This window comes from Chrysochloris asiatica, unplaced genomic scaffold (assembly GCF_000296735.1).
Source record: "Chrysochloris asiatica unplaced genomic scaffold, ChrAsi1.0 scaffold00307, whole genome shotgun sequence".
Classification (NCBI taxonomy): Eukaryota; Metazoa; Chordata; class Mammalia; order Afrosoricida; family Chrysochloridae; genus Chrysochloris; species Chrysochloris asiatica.
In genome coordinates, this window is record NW_006408825.1 from 917,460 (window position 1) to 939,974 (window position 22,515).

At 44.9% G+C, this 22,515-nt stretch overlaps 1 protein-coding gene across 1 annotated transcript in view; it reads left to right on the forward strand.

The window, feature by feature from the left end:
- Positions 1-22,515, forward strand: part of ADAMTS16 (ADAM metallopeptidase with thrombospondin type 1 motif, 16) — a 253,436-nt gene that overhangs the window by 225,095 nt on the left and 5,826 nt on the right. The window contains exons 17-19 of the mRNA XM_006874965.1: positions 13,200-13,401; positions 13,540-13,734; positions 16,335-16,559. Of these exons, the coding sequence (XP_006875027.1) occupies positions 13,200-13,401; positions 13,540-13,734; positions 16,335-16,559 (622 nt within the window). The remainder of the gene's footprint in view (positions 1-13,199; positions 13,402-13,539; positions 13,735-16,334; positions 16,560-22,515) is intronic.

A 22,515-nucleotide genomic window follows, 5' to 3' on the forward strand; every position in this document is an offset into this window, starting at 1 on the left:
TCTTCAACATTGTCCATAGCTTGTCAGAATCCATACAATTGAATGCCTTTGCTTAGTCAATAAAGCAGAGGTAAATATCTTTCAGGTACTCTCTGCTTTCAGCTAAGATCATCTGATGTCAGCAATGATATCCTTTGTTCCATGTCTTCTTCTAAATCCAGATTGAACCTCTGGAAGTTCTCTGCCAATGTATGGTTGCAGCTGTTTTTGTATTATCTTTAATAAAATTTTATTCTCATGGGGCATTAATAATACTGCTTGATGATTTTTGCATTCCATTGCTTCAACTCTCTTTGGAATGGATGCAAATAAGATTTCTTCCAGTCAGTTGGCCAGGTGGCTGTCTTCCAAATTCCTTGGCATAGATGAGTGAGTGCCTCGAGTGCTGTATCCCTTTGTTGAAAGATTTCAATCTGTATGCCATCAATTTCTGGTGCCTTGTTCTTTGCCAATGCCTTCAGTGCACCTGGGACTTCTTCCTTCAGGATCATTGGCTCTTGATCATATGCTACCTCTTGAAATGTTTGAACATCAACCATTTCTTTTTGTACAGTGACTCTGTGTATTACTTCTATCTTCTTTTGATGCTTTCTGCATCATACAAAACTGTAGTACAATAAATTAAAACAGAAAGTGGGCGGGGTTCAGAACGGCAGGGATTAGAGCCCTGGTCTGTCCCGAAGAACTGGATGGATGTTGCTTTTCTTAGAACCACAAATGCATACTCCCAAGCCTGCTGATCCTTTACACCTTAAGGACTGAGGAATGGGGGGTACTTAGTGAACAGATTCCTCAGTCCCAAACCCGAGGGCCAGAAGATATCTGACTCATGAGGAATGGAGTAGGGACCAGGTAGATGTCAGTGTTTGATGACTGAGAGCTCATGGTGTGGGAGATACTGGTTTAGCCAAGCTGGCTTTCAGCTTCTGGTCTAAGAGGATACAAAGCCTGGTGAAGGGGAAGTCAGTGTTCAAGTTCACTTGAACTCTGGTCTGGCTTGCTACCCTTTAAGAAGCTCTGGTTGTGCATTGGTTGAGGGTTCAGCTACAAACCAACAGGTTATCAGTTTGAACCCACCAGCAGAAACTTCAGAGAAAGGATGGCAATCCTCCCACAAACATGACAGTGTTAGAAATCTATGGGGCCACTCTACATTGTCACATGGAGTAGCTAGGAGTCAGCATCAACTCAACAATGGCGCTGGCAACCAAACAGTGCCGGTTGCCCACAAGTCCCCTCTGAGTCATAACAAGCCCCTGTATGTCACAGTAGAATTGTGCTCCATAAGGTCTTCAATGGTAGGCAGGCCTTTCCTCTGAGCCACCTCTAAGTGGATTCAAACCTCCAACTTTTGGGTTAGCAATTTTCAGTGCAATCATTTGACTCCATCACAAAGACATTTGTACTATAAACAGTTGTGTAATGGTTGGATTCAGAAGGGATACTAAAAGGGAGTGAATGAGAAGCAGTTATCCTCCGGTTGAAATCTAAAGACCTGCACTATTTTGGGGCATGGGGGTCAACCCTAAAATTACTGCCCCCTCCATTTATACCTTTCACTAACCCCATAAAGGGTGTTGCTTCTGAGACTCAACATGCACAAACATAAAGTAAGACTGGTAAACCAAATTCTTTCTAAAGTCCTTTCCTCCTGGACCACTTGGCTAAATTGTTTCCAATGTTTCCTTGGAAACTGGAGAGAGACACAACCTCACAAGAGAAGTCTATCCATCTCTTCAGATCTAACAATTCCCGGTAGCTTTTAGGAGCTGAAATCTTTCCTTTGCATTAATGGCATGCAAACAGCCCCCAACATCCTGCAGACAGGAGACCTTCCCATGAAGGAATTTTACTCAAAACAAAGAATTGTTAACATCATTTGAGAACAGGGAGGTCAGTTTCTTTAGTGTCTGTGTCTTCCCTAATTCTACTTCCTCTGTCTTTCTGGAAAATAAAAGCTTTAACGATCTCTCTGATTTGTTCAAGATAAGATCTGATGACAGGATAGTGCCACAGGAAAATCTAGCAAAAATAACATGTTGGCCTCCAAAGAATAAAATCCCATATACCTTTAACTTCTCACAGTTCATAAAATTAACACCCACAACGCCTGATTTCTGGTAAGTGCCTCATGTCCTTGTATGATTCAGCAAATGAATCCTATATTTCAAGATGAAAACTTTTCTAAGCCTGGGTCTGGCTTATTATAAATCTCTCCTTCAGTTCCACAAGTCCAACCAAAATGTACCACAGTTTGACAAAATGAAGTAACTGTCAATTCACAGGTTTCAGGGTGCTGGCGGCAGGCTTAGATTCCAATTCCAAAGTTCCTCTTTCCTGGCCCCTGGCCCCTGGCCCTCACCAGCCGATTGTCAGGAAGGGACTCTGAGTTCTGAGGTGAAAAATCATGACCAGTTTCCCGGCATGTTTCCCTGGAAGGAGGCATTCCAACAGACAGCTTGCTCCTTAAGCAGGCCCCAAAACATCTGTGCCGAGAGATGGCGGCGAAGCAGGGGACATGTCAGTGTTCAACAAATAACCCTCAATCTAACGCTCTTAACTATTTTCTTGGTCTTGTAGGGTCCCCATAACAAATTCCCACAAAGTCGGTGGCTGAAATCAATAGAGATCTCTTCTCGCACACTTCTGGAGACTAGAGGTTTGAAGTGGAGGTGGCCACAGGGCCCTGCTCCCTCTGAAAGCTCTAGAGGAGGTTCCTTCCTGGACTCCTAGGCTTTGGCTCATTCTCAGCAGCGCTGGATGCTCGTTGTCTCGAGGCAGCATCCCTTACATCTCTGTCTCGGTGTAGATCTGTGTCCAGATCCCCTTCTTCTTTGAAGAACATTAGTCATATTGGATTCATTCAATGTTACCTCTTCTAAACAAGAGTACATCTGCAAAGACTCTATTTCCAAAGAAAGTCACAGTCTCGGATTCCAGGTGGACATGAATTTTGAGGGAAGACTATCCAACCCACTATACTTCTCAGCTTTAAATGGGAGAGGAAACTTCTGTAAGTGGGCAGAATGGATTACACTTCAATGTAAAGGAAACAAAAAAATCCTTGCAAATGAACCATAAATACATCATGATAAATGAAGACAAGATGGAAGTTGCCAATGACTTCATGTTGCTTGGATCCACAATCAATACTTGTGGGAGTAGCAGTGAAGAAATCAAACAAAGGATTGCATCAGGCAGATAGATCTGATGCTATCTTTATAGTGTTCAAAAGCAAAGATGTCAGTTTGAGGACTAAGGCGCATCTGACCCAAGCCATGGTATTTTCAATAGCCTCATATGCATGTGAAAGCTGGACAGTGAATAAGGAAGACTGTAGAAGAATGAATACATTAGAGTCATAGTACTGAACGAGAATATTGAAAGTACACGAACTGTCAGAAGAATAAACAAATATATCTTAGAAGAAGCACAGCCAGAATGTTCCTTAGAAGTCAGGATGACAAGACTTTATCTCATACTTTGGACATGTTATCAGCAGTGACCAGTCCCTGGAAAAGACCATCGTTCTTGGTAAAATTGAGGGCCAGCTAAAAAGAAGAAGACACATAAAGAAACGGATTAAGCAATGGGCTTAAAGATGGCACTCTTCCTTCCCTCCCGCCCTTGGTAACCAGCAAAGACAGTTTCTTGTAATGTGTGCCTTCAGCCTGTGTTCTATAAGTTAACTTCTTGTCTTATTGTGGTACTTGCTAATTGCTGTCAGATCAATTCTGACTCATGTGGATGGACCCCATGTGTGTAAAGTATAGCTGCTTCCTGGGATTTTCCAAGCAGAGACCTTTTGGAAGCAGGTGTTCAGGCCCATCTTCCCAGACACTTCTGAGATTTCCCGTGAACATTTCATAGGAAATGTTCCTGGAAAGTGCTAATGGTTAAGTACTTAAATACTAAGGGAAACCATCAACCTCTTCTTTACTAATTTAGTGCTTAACCGTTAGCCTCTCTCAGGAAAAGTTCCTATGAATGAGGTAGAGTTTCCAAGCTGGTGTCTGTCTGTTGTTGGATTTACATCACAGCGAATCTTCTTCGGTCTTCTTTATGCATTGTCCAGCTTTCTAATACACATGTTGTTGTTGTTCCTAAGTACCATGGAGTCGGTTCCAACTCATAGCAACCCTGTACAGGGTTTCTGAGGCTGTAAATCTTTATGAGAGCAGAAAGCCTCATCTTTTTCCCACGGAACAGCTGGTAGTTTTGAACTGCCAACCTTGAGGTTAGCAGCCCGATGCATAACTAGTACACTACCAAAGTGATTCAAAATGCCTTAACTTGGGTCACGTGCACCCTAGTCATCAAAGCAGCAGCTTTCCTTCTTAACGCTTTTAACAAAAGAGAAAAGCTTTTATTGTGAATTGAGTGATAGCTTACATGTGAGAACATCGGATTTACACTCATAGTTTCATTGCAATGATTACACAATCTCCTCTGCGCATCATCATTCAACAGTATTTGCTTTTATTCCGTCTGTTAACAAAAGACATCTTTTGCAGCAAATTAGGTATAAGTAAGTATTGAAAAAATGATGCCAAGAGTGTCATACTGGAAGTATTGTCCCTGGAGAAGTGTTGCTGTCCTTCCAAAGAACTGGGAAGGCCTAATACACTTACCCTACACAAAAGAGATTCGAGGGACAAGAGGCTGAAGCAGCTAAGAAAATGTATTAAGCAGAGACACTCTTATAGAGAGATGAGAAAGGACTTCCACTCGAGACTGGAGAAGAGGCTGAGGTCTGAGTACAATTTGGCTTTCCCTTTACATACCCTTCTGTCAAGGTATCACCGTACTCTTGGTTCAAGTGTCCAAGCAGCTAATTTGGGAAATCTGTTGAAATTGGTCTTGGTCTTGTTCCCCAGTTTCCTGACTTTCTCCCTGTTTACCACACAGTTCCTTTTTTATTTTTAACCTCCTATCTGGCCGACTGATTTGACAAGATCCATATTTGTGCCCATTCCAAAGAGAAGTGACCCAATGGAATTCAGAATTCATGAAACAATCTCCTGGATATCCCATCCCTTTAGTAAAGTTTTACTAAAAGTAATACAGAAATGGCTGCAATCATACATTGACAGAGAACTTCCAGAAGTTCAAGCTGGATTCAGAAGAGGCTGTGGAATGAAGGATATCATTGCTGACATCCGATGGATCTTGGCTGAAAGCAGAGAATATCAGAAAGTTGTTTACCTGTGCTTTATTGACTATGCAAAGGCTTTCGATCGTGTGGTTGATGACAAGCTATGGACAACATTGCAAAGTATAAGTATTCTAGAACACTTAATTGTGCTCATGAGGAATCTGTACATGGACCAAGAGGCAGTTGTTCAAACAGAACATGGGAACACTGAATGGTTTCAAATGAAGAAAAGTGTGCAACAAAGTTGTATTCTTTCACCATACTTATTCAAGCTGTATGCTGAACAAATCATCCAAGAAGCTGGGTTCTATGAAGAAGAACGTGGCATCAGTATTGGAGGAAGACTCATTAACAACCTGCGATATGCAGATGATACAACCTTGCTTGCTGAAAGTGAAGAGGACTTAAAATATTTACTGATGAAGATCAAAGAGCACAGCCTTCGGTATGGATTACATCTCAATGTAAAGAAAACAAAAATCCCCACCACTGGACCAAAAACAACAACATTTTTATCAACAGAGAAAAGATTGAAGTTGTCAAGGACTTCATTCTTCTTGGATCAACTATCAATACTCATGGAAGCAGCAGCCAAGAAATCAAATGACTTACTGTATTAGGCAAATCTGCTGCACAAGATTTATAGTGTTGGAGAGCAAAGATGTCAGCTTGAGGACTAAGGTGCACCTGACCCAAGCCGTGGTATTTTCAATAACCTGATATGCATGAGAAAGCTGGACAATGAATAAGGAAGACTGTAGAAGAAAGAATTGATGCTTTTGAGTTATGGTGTTGGAGAAGAATATTGAAAGTGCCATGGACTGCCAAAAGAACCAATAGATCTGTGTTGGAAGAAGTGCAGTCAAAGTGCTCCTTGGAAGCCAGGATGACCAAACTTCATCTCTCATACTTCAGACATATTGTCAGGAGGGACCAGTTGCTGGAGGATATCACTTTTTTATAAAGTGGAGGGTCAGAGAAAAAGAGGAAGACCCCATCGAGATGGATTGGCAAAGTGGCTGCGTCAGTGGGATCAAGCATGATAACAATTGTGAGGTTCACCCAGGACCAGGCTGTGTTTCATTCTATTGAGTCGGTACTGACTCGATGGCACCCATAACAACAAAAATTGTTGTTGTTAAGTGTTGTCAAGTCAGTTCCGACCCATAGTGATCCTGTATAGGATTTCATAGGAGCAGCTGGTAAACTTGAACCACTGACGTTGCAGTTCAAATGACTTTGCAGTCTGACGCATTAATCCACAGCACCACACCAGAACTCCCTCCACCTCCATTTGTTGTTGTTGTTGTTAAGTGCCGTCGAGTTGGTTCCAACCCATAGTGACCCTGTAGAGAATTTCCAAGGAGCGACTGGTGAACTTGAATCACAACCTTGCAGTTCAAACCGACTTTGCAGTCCAGCACATTAACCCACAGCGCCACACCAGGACTGCCTACCTCCACTAGGGTCTCCATATTTAGACAAGTTCTCTGGATCTACAATCTCAGCAATAAGGAGACCAAAGCCATTTGAACTGCAAGGTCAGTGGTTCAAGCTCACCAGCTGCCCCTCAGGAACCCCATACAGGGTTGCTATGGGTAGGAACAGACTCAATGGCACTTACCAACAACAACAACAACCTCCATTAGTGTCTCCTTATTACTGAGACGGTTTTACTTTTCTCTTGATATCATGAGAATTTGTCTAAATGGGGTTTCATTGAGTCTTGTTTTTCAACTTTTAACTATTGCTAACTTTATTTTCCCCAACAACAGTTTTCCCTTTCACCCTCTTCTCAGAACTTCCTCACTGCTCCAGTTGGTTTGTTTCTGCTGAGACCGGCTCTACAGAGAGTAATCGGAGACCCTCTTCCTTTCTCTATTCTACCTATGTAACAAGATGTCCTATCTAAACTGTGTGTTGTTGTTGTTGTTGTTAAGTGCTGTAGAGTTGGGTTCCAACCCACAGCCACCCTGTATAGGGTTTCCAAGGAGCAGCTGGTGAGCTTAAACCGCCAGCCTTGCTATTTAAGCAGACTTTGCAGTCCAGCTCATTGTCCCACAGCACCACACCAGGACTATGTGTGAGGGCCGTAAATCCCCACCCTTCTCCCAGTAACGAGAGCCTGGGGTGGGGGAGGGGTTCCTGGGAGGGGAAGCCCTTGTCTTGGAAACTGAGTCTTCTATTACTCTGACCTTGGTGGCTTATTACCAGTCACTAACTTTGTTCAATTTGGTGGATTTAGTAAAACCAAATCTGAGTTGGAGCAGGCATTGCTGAACTCAGCTCTCTGTGATCATGAGAAAGACCCTCAGTCCACAGCATGGAAGCTTGCGTGGATTCAGACTCTCTGAGGAGCTGGACTCAAGCCTTGTCCCCAGAGCATCCCTTGTGGAAACAGAACAGATACTTGGCACCTCCAAGTGTGGTGTGAGTGATCTTAATAGAGGGAAGTTGAGGGAGAAACGCAGAGAATGGATGAACACAGTTGGAAAGACTCAAGGTGAGGGAGACAGGAGGATTTAACAAGGAGGTGTGAAAAACCCGGGAGTAGCCAGGAGGCCTTTTACAGTCCCTGTGGGGATGCACCAATTAGAATTTACAAGACTGCAGGATGGAGAGAGCACATGTCAGAAGTGGAATGGAACAGAAAACAGCATAAAAGCACACAGAGGTAGCTGAGGAACCTTGGACAGCCTCCAGATATAGACTCATCGGAGCCACAGGGGCCAAGAGCCAACAAGCAGTCTTCCTCGTGAGAATGTGGACTTGAGACGGTTTAATCTGTAATGTCAAATCTCTGTTGTTCTGTGCCACTGAGGTGAATCTGACTCACGTCAACATCGGATGACAAGGTAGACTGTCCCGTAGGATTTCCTAGGCTGAAATCCTTGGGATTTCTCTCCTATGGAGATCGTGGTTGGGTGTCAACCACTAACTAACTTTTAGATAAGAGAGAGCTAAGTGCCACCAGACCTCCTTACAAAACCACTAATCCAGTTGATACTGAAAACTGGAGACATATGCACTGCTAACATGGGATCGTTCCAACAGCCGGAAATTTTCTCTCTTTATCCTAATGAAAATTTTCATTACAGCCTTTAAAAATAACTTTCTGAGAGCCATGTTCAGGAAAAAACATATATTGTAAAATGATTCAAGCCTTGTACAAACAGAAGTAAGTAAACATATCATGGTGTTTCAGAATGATGCAAAACAATAGGGCAGAGTTGCCAATGGTCCAGGTTGGGAATGCACCTGTGTCATATCCAGGTAGCACCTTCCACGTGCCTCACCTCCTTCTACCACCAAATTTACCCCAGGACCATTATAGGTGTTCAAAAGGTGACTCTAAAATTCGTTGGGGTATGGACGACCCCTTTGAGAATTTTAGGAAAGGTATTCATCACTTTGTTCAGTCATTATAATGCTTACAACATACATAGAACTAGTACAACTCTAGCATGTTTGTGGATCCGCTAGAGCTTGGAGACCCTGGGCTCTAGGTTAGGAACCTGTGTACCATAGGGTTCTTGGGAGTGTAGTGAAGGCTTCAATGGATTCCTGTGCTCCAAAACCAACATTTGTAATCCCTTAGGAATTCAGTGGTGAAAATACTCTTTCCTCAGTTCATTTTATTTTATTTAGATACAAATAAAATAACATACTATTATTGATGAATACAACCACTTTTATGTCACTGTGTTGTGCTATGGAGGCTAGCATGTTCCTGTGATGCCGGCAACTATGCCAAAAGTATTTCAAATACCAGCAGGTTCACCCCAAGTGGACAGGTTTCAGAGGACCTACTAGACTACGAAGGATCAGGCTACCTACTTCTAAATATAATTGTCCAGGAATAATCTTATGCATAGCTGTGGAACAATGTGTGATATAGTTCCAGAAGATGAACCCCTCAGGTTGGAAAGCATTCACAATACTACTGGAGAGGAACTGCCTCCTCAAAATGGAGTCAAAACCTTAAAGACAAGGATGGAGCAAAGATTACTGCGTTTTCATTTGCTGATGACACATGATTGGAAATAAAAAATTAAAAAAAAATTAGCTGCAAACATTGATTAATGTTTGTAACATGGACTTTACAAAGTGCGAATTTAGGACATTGGAAGTAATCAAAAATTCAATGTAACAGGTATAGAGAGCTATGCAGGCATTGGGGAGCTGAGATAAACTGGCATTGGCCATTTGTAATCAGACAATTATGTTACTATTCTAGAAATGTCAAATTGAAGAGGACTAGTGGCACAGTTATCATTAAAAAGAACAGTTCTGTATCTATCCTGAAACACAATTCTGTCATTGATAGAATCATATCCATACAGCTGTAAGGAAAACCACTTAATACAAGCATGCATTACCAGAAGAACAAACTAATTGGTCTTGGAAAAAAACAGTCAAAATGTTCTTTAGAAGACAGAATGAAGTTTGACCAAGTTATATCACATGTTTGGACATGTTGTTCGGAGTGAGCAGTCCCTGGAGAAGAACATCATGCTTGGTAAAGTGGAGGGTCAGTAAAAAGGAGGAAGACACCCCCCCCCTGCCCCAATGAAGTAGCCTGGCACCATGGCTGGAACAAGGGTCTCAAGCATAGAAGGGTTGTGAGGATGGCGCACATCAGGTGGCTATGAGTAGGGACCACCTCAACAGCTGCTAATATTCACAAAATTGATTAGATTACCCCCCCCAAAAAATTATATATTGGAGTGTAACCCCTATACCTATGCATGTCACCCTAGTTTGAAATTAGGTTGTCTTTGCTGTCTCTTTCATTGGATCTTACCCTGTTAGGGTGAGCTCTAGATCTAATCACTTCTGAGTTATAAAAAGAGCATTGTTAGATACAGAAATGCTTATATACACCAAGGAACACAAATGCTATGTGAGGCTCCTCACAAAATGTCTGTAGCTATGGACAAGGGAGGAATTGACAGGACTGTGACCCTGGTTTGGACTTTAGCCTCCAGAATTCTGAGAAAATACATTTTTATTCTTTAAAGCCATTCACTCAGGATATTTCTACTACTACGACATTTGATAACTAAGACAATACAAGGGGGCCTTAAACAGTCATGGTTAAAATGGAATGAAAAATCATGGAGTTTTTCCATGAACTTTTTGAAGCCCCTCATATATTTTTGTCCATAATGTATTATTTTAGAGACACAGAAAATAATGTTAACAAAGGCTTTGCAGTATAAAAAATATACTTTGTTTAGACATTGAATTGCTAACGTTCTGAGTAAAAATTTACATTTACTGCCCGCACTCAACCATGTTTACAAAAAATGCCAAAAGACAGAGAACACTCTAGAAGGGAATGTGATGAGACAGTTACAGTGGCTCGCTCTGAAATAAAGGGCTATCTCTGGAAGGAAGGGTTATGGGTAATTTTGATATCCTCCCTTATTTCTTGATTTGATCTCACCAATCTCTGGGCTCTGAAAATTCTCATCCAGATAGTCTCAGTGTTTCTACAAGGTGCCTCATCTGAGTGTGCATGCTGATGTGTGGAGCGAGGGAAGAAGATGGTCCAAAACCAGGCCCAAGAGTAGACTGGAAGGATCTGCTCCAATCCTCACATTTGCTTGGAGATGCAGGAGAAAATTATGGTTGACCGAGTCTCAGTGACTCTGTGGAGGAATATACAAAGCTTGCATGTTCTGGTGCCCGCTCTGAACCCTAGGGCCCCTTGGACACACTTCTGTCTCTGATGACCCCATCAGAACCCACACTGATGGGCTGGAGACTTGGCATAAGGAAAACATGGTAGCACCAACTCTGTGCTTCAACTCATAGGACAGTCACACGCTGCTGACTGAAGAAAAAAGGGCATGGCTTCCTTACTCATTGAGACCCCAAAGTCTTCCACAGAATTTCAAAATCGCTAAATTCTCCCCAATTCCTTCCTACTTAACGCACAGGGGATGGACAAGTGTGAAAATCATCACCCATTCTTAGTGTCAAATGCCTGACCTTGGAGGGGCCACAGACACATGAACCAAGTGAGGACTTATTTCTGGATCCCAATTAACCCCTAAACCATTCTGCTTTGAATACCCTCATTGGTCTTCCTTCTTGAAGAAGGGCTCTGCAAAGCCAACCACTGCTCTGTAAATGCATCCAAGCTTACCAAGACCAGATAGCGTTGACATTGGGCTGAGCCAACCTCTATGACTCCATCACATTTCCCGTCATTTATGGACTGGAATCCTTGTATCACCAGAATAGCAAAACACGTTATATGTAGAGAATACATGATTGGACATTAACAAATCAGAAGACAGATAAGCAGACAGAATGAGTCTCCTGTTGGAAGAACATGTCACCAAATATGATATGGTAGTGGTTGTGTGCCATTGAGTTGGTTCCAAATCATAGTGACCCTGTGCAGGGTTTCTGAGGCTGTAAATCTTTATGGAAACAGAAATCTACATCTTTCTTCCAAGAAGTAGCTGGTAGATTCGAACTGCTGACCCTGAAGTTAGCAGCATAACATGTATCCCATTATGCTACCTACACTCCTTCGAATATGATGTAGACAAAGGAACATACAAAAATGAATCTGTATGTGATCACATCTGTATCCCCAACTACCAAATGACAAAAATGACAGAGAAAAGAGGCCCGTGTCAGGGACCACCAACAGGATGTCATTCACAAAATACTAAAAGTAACCAAGAGCTCTTTGGGGTCGTCAATAAAGTACCTACTCCTGTTTCTGCACCAAACAAATTGAATAGAAAAATAAGCCAGGTAAAGATAGACCATGCAGAGTCAAATAGGAGGAAGTCATCTCAACTAGTGGTAAACTATGGCTTTATTTGAATTCTGTTTCTAACAAACCAATCAAACCAGTTCTAACGTTGATGAGGCATCTGGGAATTGAAACTCTAACTGAAAGTGTAATGGAATACTTGTTCATTTTCCAGGTGTCTTCATGGTATGGTTGTTGTTTTATTCAGTGCTGTCAAGTTGGTTCCGACCCATAGCGATCCTGTGTAGGATTTCCAAGGAGCGGCTGGTGAACTTGAACCGCCAACCTTGTGATTTAGAATGACTTTGCAGTACAGTGCATTAACCCACAGCACCACACCAGGACTCCAATGGTATGGTTGTTGTTGTTGTTAAATGTTGTCGAGTCGGTTCCGACCCATAGCTATCCTGTATAGGGTTCCCCACAAAGTGGCTGGTGAGCTTGAACTGCTGACCTTGCAGTTCAAACAGCTTTGCAGTCTGATGCATTAACTCACAGCGCCACACCAGGACTCCCAATGGCAAGGGAGTTGTATTTTTAAAAATAAGAGAAGACTCCTTATCTTTTAAAGATGTCTGTGAAACATTTACACGTTTGGAATTTGCTTCAAAATTTTATGAGGGCTTAAGTTGATCATTGTTGAAGTTGATGGATGGGGACATACAAGGATTCTTTATTTTTGTGCAGGTTTGGAATTCACTATCAAGATAAAATTTAGAAAACAAACAGACACATTGCCTAGGTGGGTAATTTCCCACCCAAGGTGAGCCCAAAAGCTAGAGGAGGAGGAAAGAATGACAGATTCCTATCTAGAAGGTGACAGCGTCCAGGGAGAGAACTCTGTAGTAGAATCGTGCTTGTCCAAACTAAGCCAGTGAAATCTTGCCATCTGGTTCATTCTTTCTTCTGGCATCCACAGTATATTCACTATTCTTTGACAGCACAATTTGAATGTATCATTTCTCCTGTGTTCTTTACTCATTGTTCAGAATAGGAACTAACTGAGAAATTAGTACTCAAAGTGACATCTTTGCGATAAATCTAGGCATGTGAGCATGTGGCACTGTAGGTTAATGCATCAGACTGCAAAGTCATTTGAACCACTAGGTCAGTGTTTCAAGCTCACCAGCTGCTCCTTGGAAACCCTATGGGTTGGAATTGACTCGAAGGCACTTAACAACAACAATAAAGCAGTGGCTGGGACACCGCTGGTCACGTGGCATGGCTGGACTCCAGCCCCACCCCTCATGTCTCTTTGCTCTCCAGGTGGTCCATCGGGAACTGGAGTGCTTGCAGCCGGACCTGCGGCAGCGGAACGCAGAGCCGGCCCATCCAGTGCATGCAGAGGGCCCGCTACAGAGAGGAGCTGGTCATGGCCAGCCTGTGTCCCCAGCCTATGCCCGCCAGCAGACAGGCCTGCAACTCCCAGAGCTGCCCGCCTGCCTGGAGTGCTGGGCCCTGGGCCGAGGTAAGTCACATGGGCAGGTGACATGCAGATGACAGCAGGGCCCCTTGAGTGGGATGCAAAGCGAGATTCTTTCTGGCTGTTACCATGTGGGGGGCATGGGCTAATCCGTGCAGCTGACTCCTCTTTCTGCCTGTGCAGTGCTCCCGAACCTGTGGGAAAGGATGGAGGAAGCGGTCCGTGGCCTGTAAGAGCACCAATCCATCCTCCAGGGCACAACTTCTGCCTGATGCAGTCTGCACCTCAGAGCCAAAACCCAGGACCCAGGAGGCCTGTCTGCAGAAACGCTGCCACAGACATAAGAAACTGCAGTGGCTGGTGTCTGCCTGGTCCCAGGTAGGTGTGGCTGGTCCCAGGAAGAGGCACCTGTTCACAGGTAGCTGCTTCTGGTTGGAGGGTGTTGCATCTGGTCCCAAGTAAGTTGTAAATTGGCACACCTGGTTTAGTTGGACTAGGCTGATGCTCCTAGACCCAGATAGGAGCTTTATTGTTTATTGGTAGACCCAGGTAGATGCATCTGATCTCAGGTAGATGTTGGTCTAAGGTGGATGCTCCTGGTGTAGATACAAGACAACACCTCGTGTTTCCCTGGTTTTATATCTGGTTCCTTCTCCTCTTCCTCAAACCACTACGTCTTCTGCACCAGTTAAGTTTCTGGTCCCTCCAGATCCAGACCACCCTTCTGGGCCCAGTGCACCTCAGGCATCCCTCTCGTCTCCTGAGCTTTGGGCTCATGCCTGTGGCGCTACTGGCCCCAGGGTCCACATCACTCAGAACTGAGCAGAGGTGCCGGGTGGGTGTTCCGAGTGTGAGAGCAGGCTGCAGGCCTCCACACTGCCAGCTGGCCATGAGACGGTTAACTCTGGACATTACTACTTCAGAGCAGGAGGGGGTGACTTACTCTGGAAAGTGGCACCCACATCCTGAGAAGAGAAGAGTGGTTTTGACATCCTCAGTAGCAGCCCCCATGCTGGGCATGGACTGCCCAGAGGTGCTATGATGGAGTCACACTGGGACATGTGTATGGAGAAGGAAATGCCCTGCGTCCTGTCACATGGGCTATGTGTTCACCCAAGTGGAACCCCCTGGTATTGCCCTGGGCCCTGTCCAGCCTCCACAGTGGACAGTCCCAAGGGCAGTGGCAGCCCCTGGTCACTACTGCAGCTAGCACGGCACAGAAGCACAAAGAGATGTTGTCGAGTTCACCCCAACTCCTGGTGACCCTCCCACGGAACCAAGTTGAACTGTGCTCTATAAGGTTTGCTATCAACAGAGATTGCCTATCTTTTTCAGACATAGATTACTGAGTCTTTCTTCTGTGACACTCTGGGTGGGTTTGGATTTCCACCCTTAGTCTTCTCCCAAGGAATCCCCTCCCAGGAACTGTCTTCACAATGGGCAGCTTCAGCTTCTGTTTGGCCTACTGAGCAGGAACGGTTCAGGCTCAGAGAGGCCTTAGAGACCCATGGCCTTGCTCTCTGGGGTAGTCACCATGTATTCATGTCCAGCACTCAGCTCTGAGAAGACCTTGTGCATCTCCGGTTCCTCGTCTGGCTCTAGAGGCTAGTAACTCATCTACAGGTGGCCGTCTCCATGGGCTGAGCATTTTGCTAGTGGCCTGTCATCCCATCCTGCAGTCTGGTGAGAGGGTTAGAATCAGAGCCTTCATTGCAAGACTGCACCCCCTGTATTATGCCCCACAATGCTTTGCCACTTGGACCTCAACATCTTCTTTTGTTTTGTTTTCGTTTTTAAGATAAACTCAAAAGCCCATCACCTCTAAGTGATTCTGACTCATCACAACCCTGTGGTGATGGTGTGAAGTGTCACTGAGTTAATTCTAACACACAGCAATCCTGTATAGGGTTTCCAAAGGGCAGCTGGTAGGTTTGAACGGTCGAGCTTGCATTAGCAGTCCAATGCTTATCCTACAGTGCACCACACCAGGACCCCCAGCAGCCCTATAAGACAGGGCAGAACTGGCCCCAAAGGTTTCCAAGGCTGTAAATCTTTATGGAAGCAGACTGCCACATTGTCCTTCCAGAGACCGGCTGCTGAGGTCACACCGATGACCTCTTGGTTAGCACTGATGATGGAACTATTGCATCACCAAAGGTCATTTAAGACAGACACTACAATGTTTTATATTGAGCGCCTACTGTCTTCACTAAGGAGCTCTGGTAGTGTAGTGGTTATGAATCGGCCTGCGAGCCTCAAGGTCAGCAGTTCGAAACTACCAGTTGTTCCATGGGAGAAAGATGAGGCTTTCTGCTCCCGTAAAGATTTACAGCCTTGGAAACCCTGTACAGGGTCACTATGGGTCAGAACCGACTCCACGGCACATAACCACCACCACCACTGTCTTCACTAGAGCCCTGGTATGGCGCTGTAAGATAAGCACCAGATGGTTAACCACAAGTTTGGTGGTTCAAACCTACCCGCTGTTCCTCAAAGACCCTATGCAGGGTCACTATGAGTCAGAACCGACTCCACGGCACATAACCACCACCACCACTGTTTTCACTAGAGCCCTGGTATGGCGCTGTAAGAGAAGCACCAGATGGTTAACCACAAGTTTGGTGGTTCAAACCTACCCGCTGTTCCTCAAAGACCCTATGCAGGGTCGCTATGTGTCAGAATCGACTAGGCAGCAATTAACAATACCAACAACAGACTATACTGGAGTCCTGGTGTGGCGCTGTAGGATAAGCACTGGACTGCAAACTCTAAGATCGGCAGTTCAAACTTACCAGCTGCTCCTTGGAAATACTATAAAGAGTTGCTCTGAGTTGGAACCAACTTCAGGGCACTTAACAGCAAAAACTGTCTATGCTGTCAAGAAAGGTAAAACGTTTCAGCTCCAAGATGTTTCAATCAATAGAGGTGACCACGAGCGGTGAATTATTTTCCACCCTGTTTCTTGCTTTCTTTTTCAGTGCTCAGCTACATGTGACAGAGGAATACAGACACGGTTCCTGAGATGCGCTGAGAAGTTTGTTTCTGGGAAGTACCGAGAACTGGCCTCCAAAAAGTGCTGGCATCTGCCCAAGCCTGAGCTGGCGCTGGAGCGAGTCTGCATCCTGTCTTCCTGCCCCAAGTACCCACTCTACTCCGCCTCAGATCCCCCACGGGTCACCTGGGTCACCTCGCCCTGGTCTCAGGTAATGGGCTCTGAACATGTCACAGAGGGGGTAGGTCTAATGTTATTGTGAGGAGACATCTGCAGGACTCCATCCTCAAAGCTGTCTCAGCAGACTCGAGACCCTGCTCGACATTGTGTTCCGTGTCTGTGTCCCTGGAGATGGGGTCCACTCTTGAGGCCAGACATGTCTCACTCTAAAGTGTCATCTGTTTGGGTGTAGAAACATGTAGCCTGCTTGGTTATTGGGCCAGAATTCCCCAGATACACAAATGAGTGGAGAAGAAATAAGAGATCCAGAACAAGTCAGTGACTCAAAGTTCACAGCTGATAACCGCAGCCCTGCCTCCCTCCCTGCCCCCATCTCCCTCCAGTCTATGAGGAAGAACTCAGCCATCCTGACCCACCCATGTTCCTGCTATAAAGCTCGAGACCTTCGAGTGTGACCACTGGTCCTCACTGCATCTCTAATCTTCAGGTCTGTTGTTCTAGACCCTTCCCCAGTGCCCACCACAGAACCCAATCCACACTAGCCCTTCAAGTTACTCTTGCTATGAGAGAGGTGAAGGAAAACCACACCCTGGGAGTGAAATAAAACAGGTATTTCACAGCCTCATCTTAGAGCCCTAGCCTCACCAGGTGCAAACCATCAGGGCAAGTTCCTGCTGTCTGTGGATTTGGTAAGGAGTTCTGGTAGCGTAGTGGTTATGAATCGGGCTGTGAGCCGCAAGGTCAGCAGTTTGAAACTACCAGCTGTTTCGCGAGAGAAAGATGAGGCTTTCTGCTCCTGTAAAGATTTACATCCTCAGAAACCCTGTCCAGGGTTGCAGTGAGTCGGAACTGACTCCACCAAACATAACCACCATTGAGGGATCATATATAATGGCAGCGTTTTTCAAAAGAGGAAAGACTCAACCTGCCAGCCCCCTGCTTCCTTCCCACTCTCTCCAATTCCATTTGAAACAAGTATCCAGTTGCTCCCTAAATCAGTGCTGCCAATTTTCAGCAGTTTAGAGAGTAAGTGTGTGTTTCAGGTAATTGAAACTCTTCCCCAAGGACACTGATCGAATCATCTAATTAGATGAGACATAAGAGCATGTGCAGAGAAAGTGAATGAGTAAACATACCCACAACTCATTTCCCAGTCAAGCAGCTGTGTGCCAGGCTGTACAGAAAGGGTCAGAAAGCCAGGGCAGGATGGGACAGTGGCCTCTTGAGCATCGGGTCATCCTGAGCAGGAGCCCACTGACAACATCTGTCAATGGGCAGCTCATAAATCCCATACCACGTCCCGGCCAGGCCACCACTGTTTACCACCTGCTGCCACAAGTTTGCCGCACCCCATGAAGGCCTGGCGTGGCAATGTAGGATGAGGACTGGACTGCTAACCACAATGTTCATGGTTCAAACCTACCAGTGATTCCTTGGAAACCCTCTACAGGGAGGCTAAGAGTCAGAACTGACTCAACAGCACACAACAAGCACAGCAAGAATTCTAGAAAAAACCAAACACCTTGCTGCTGTTGAGTAGATTCCCACTGTTGGCAACCCCATGTTTTACAAAGTAAACCTGTATTCATAAGGTTTTCTTGTTTTTCAAAGTTCTTATTGTGAAGTGAGTGATAGTTTACATGGGAGAACATCAGTTTTACACTCATCCTGTCGTATTTCCTTTCACTGCAATGATTACAATCCCCTCCATGCATCATCGTTAAACAGTACTTACTTCTATTCCCTCGGTTTGTTGTTTTGTTTTGATTTTTGGAGGATGTGCACAAAACACTCAGGAATATATAAGCATTTAAACAACCAAAGGGCACATTCTGCAAGCCTGCCTCCTGGCCACCAGCACACAGCCTTTCTCTTCCCATGAGTCTAGAGTCCTTAGCTGCTCCCTTCTCCATGTCCTCATCTCTGCCTCCATTTCTAGTGTTGCTGCTTCTCTGGATAGGGTCCCACATTCCACTCCTGCTTTTCTCCCTTGATGGTCTTAGGGTCCTCTAGAATGTTAGCTTAACTACTCCTCCCATTAGGTTACAAAACTTCTACGTTTACAGTTGTGACTGTTGCGTTAGTCATGATGACAATGACTCACTATTGAATCATAAGAATGTTATCCCCATCTTCTTTCACCAAACCGATCTAGACAAGATGCAAACTACTCAGTGGGGATCCTACCTTCTCCCGCACACTTTGAAACTAAACTCCCTCTTGAAAATGCATAAGCCAATCACTTCCTGCCTTTATCACCCCCTTTCCATAAGGTTTTCTTAACTGTAATATTTACCAGAGACTATTACCAGGACTTTCTTCCAACACTATTGAATGGAGTCAGACTATGAACCTTTAAGTGAATGAAGAGTCCAGCATAGTTTATTGCTACCCAAAAAGCCCCTCAGTCTGTGGAGAAGAAAAGAGGAGATGGTCACCAACATTACATGTGGCCCAGTTCCACTCTGAGTTCCTGTTGTCTTCACATCACATGTAACTTTTGCATTTAGAAATGTCAGATGAAATCTCTCCAAAAGAGGTTTCAATAGCAATAATTTATTGGGGCAATCTTTGAGTTACACCTTTGAGTTCTATGGTATGTGAGCGACATTCTTTGCAAGCCCTTCCTGTTTTACCTAGGAATGCATGGGGCCAGATCTCTGCTTTACTCCGCCTCACTTTACTGCACTCTGTGGATTTTGTGGTGTTTACAAAGGGAAGGTTTGTGGCAACCCTGTGCTGAGCAATTCTGTGGAGGACACTTTTCCAACAACATGTGCTCATTTCATGTCTCTGTGTTACATTTTGGTCACTTTCGTGCCGTTTCACACTTTTTCATGATGCCGTTATACTTGTAATCCACTGAAGTATAGTGTGAACATCTTTTATATGCCTGGTTGTAGCTGTTGTTATAAGTGTCTCTGAGTCAGTTCTTACTCATAATGACCCTTTAGACGGTTTCCAAGGCTGTACATCTTTGTGGGAGCAGAAAGCCTCATCTGGCTCCTGTGGAGCGGCTGGTGGGCTCAAACCACCAACTTTGTGGTTCACGATCCATTGCTTATCCTGCAAAGCTACCATGTTCGCTTTGTGTGCACTGGGAAAAGCAACGAAAAATGTGTGTGTGTGACTCACTTTATCATGAGATTTGCTTTATTGTGGTGGTCTGAAACTGAGCCTGCAATAGCACATGACTTCAAAAAGTTCCTTGGAAATTAATGATAAGATAATGGCATTTTTCCAAAGAACTTTTGAAGCCCCCTCACCTCTGTGAGGTATGTCTGTATCAAAAACTAAGAACTTTTCCCAGATAACTACCACCAGCTAAAATCAAGTCCATTCCAACTCTTGGCAGCCCCATGTGTGTCTGAGTGGAACTGTGTTTTTTTTAATGGCTAATCTTTCAGATGAAGAGCAGAGATGTCAGCTTGAGGACTAGGGTGCGCCTGACCCAGGCCATTGTGTTTTCAATAGCCTCATATGGATGCGAAAGCTGGACAGTGAACAAGGAGGATCGTAGAAGAATTGATGCCTTTGAGTTGTGGTGTTGGAGGAGAATACTGAGGGTGCCATGGACTGCCAAAAGAACCAATAGATCTGTTTTGGAAGAAGTGCAGCCAGAGTGCTCCTTGGAGGCCAGGATGGCTAGGCTTCGTCTCTCCTACTTTGGGCATGTAGTCCGGAGGAAACAGTCGTTGGAGAAGGATGTCATGCTGGGTAGGGTGGAGGGTCAGAGAAAAAGAGGAAGACCCCCAACGAGATGGATCGGCCAGGTGGCATCATTGATGGATTCGGGGGTGGCAGCGGTGGTGAGGTTGGCCCAGGATCGAGCATTGTTTCGTTCTGCTGTGCATGGAGTCGCTATGAGTCGGTTCCGACTCGATGGCACCTGACAACAACAACAACAACAATCTTTCAGAAGTGGATTGCCAGACCTTACTTCCAAGATACCTGTAGGAGAACTCGAACCTCCAATCATTAAGTTAGCAGCTGAGTCCATTCACTGTTTCAACCAGGACCTTCTTTCTTAGATCAGCTCCTTTAGCTGTTTTGTTTCCTAAGCAAAGACATTTTCCAATGAGATGAAGCAGCCCAGAGCAAAGCAACTGTATGCAGCTGATTTCTTGAGCGATGCTTTGGTTTCTCCACCCCTTGAGAACTGTGGCTGGTAGACTTCCTTCCTGCCCCAGGGAACACCATGCCCCAGCCCTTGGCTTTCATTAGTGAGGAAATTGAGGCCGCGGGGCTGACATCCACTCTCCTCCCCCTGACTGCCTGCTCCTTTCAGACACTTCAAGCACAGCTAGAAAGAGAAAGCCCAGTTTTATGATACTGGATTTAAAAGCTGTCTTTAAATCTGACCAAAACCAAAAATGTGTCTTGAACATCCTTCACCGATCTGAAATAAACTAACCGTCATCTAAGAAGTCATTGTTATCCTAAGCTCCCTGGAGGGTTCCATCTTGGCTGATCCATTTCATGGTCCCCGGGTCTGTAACATTTGGGATAATAACTCAAAGCCGTGTACTTGCTCTGGACACGTGCATGCAGGACCTGCCCTCAACACTGTGGGGAGTTGTCAGGCTGATGAATGGCCATGAAGGGTTTTTCTTGTAACGGTTTAAAAGTTGGCCTTTCTGTACCCCGGGCGCACATGTTTCTAGTGAGTGAAATGGCTTTGTTTCTTCTCATGATTTAATGGGGTGCCCCTTATAAGGCTGACTTAAACCATCTGGGCTATTTGGATTTAAGGTCGGGTGCTTCACACACTAATTTGGTCTGGGAAAGACACAAGAGCCAACACCTGTAGGATTGTCTGTCTGACTCAGCATGGCAGGTGCTCAGTCAGTGCTGGGACCAGGGGGTGACTGGCTCATTCCAGGAGTTCACCAGGTTCCATGTGTGGAATGTACTGGAAACCTGTGACTCTGGGGGTCAAGCAGCATGTCACAGATGAGCAGTTCAGTTTTCCACTGTGGCAACTGAAGATTATACTATGAATATACAGACACCACTCTCACACAACCAGCCTCGAACACACAACCAAGTTCTCACACAACCAGACTCTCACACACAACCAAGCTCTCACACAACCAGACTCTCACATAACCAGACTCTCACACACAGCCAGACTCTCACGTGTATATCTGCGCGCACACAATCACATGCCATGTCTGCATTGTACATTAAGCTGCTAATAACTTAATGGTTAGAGGTTTGAGTGCTCCTACAGGCACCTTGGAAGAAAGGTCGGCAATCCACTTCTGAAAACTCGGTCATTAAAACCACAGTTCCACTCAGGCTATGCTACAAACTTCCAGACAGCCATAAGACAGGGAGAAATGAGAGCAGGACACCCACCAGTGTGAACCAAACCTGGGGGCCATGTTTATCCTGTGATGGGGACCACACACAACACACTCGCACTGTGTTAACAAAGTGAAAGGCTTTACTATTATCATTTATTGTGAGCAAAGAGTAAATGATAACAACAGATTCCCAACCCGTCTTGTGGTTGTTAAGTGCTGTCGAGTCATAGCAACCCTGTATATGATTTTCAAGGAATGACTGATGGATTTGAAACATAGACCTTGGGGTTAGCAGTCCAGTGCTTATTCTGAAGAACTACCATCTTGTTGTTGTTAAGTGCTGCCAAATCGTTTCTCCTCAGCACCTTGTATAGGGTTTCTGAGGATTGAGATGCTGACCTTTGAGTTCAAACCAACCTGCTGTCCAGAGCTTATCCTATAGTGCCACACCAGGACCGTTTTACCCTTCCTTAAATCACCCATGTCCTCCTGTGACATAGTACCAAATAAGGAAGGTAAGCACAGACTGACTTGGGCTTACTTACTAATCACTGCATCACATTGTGCTTCTGGGTCTGACTGGCATCTGTCTCTCTCCCAACCCCACTGCACCTTCCTATACAATCAAAGCCTGGTTTCACATTTCCAGTCCTTGACAGACACAAAGTCCCCAGTCAT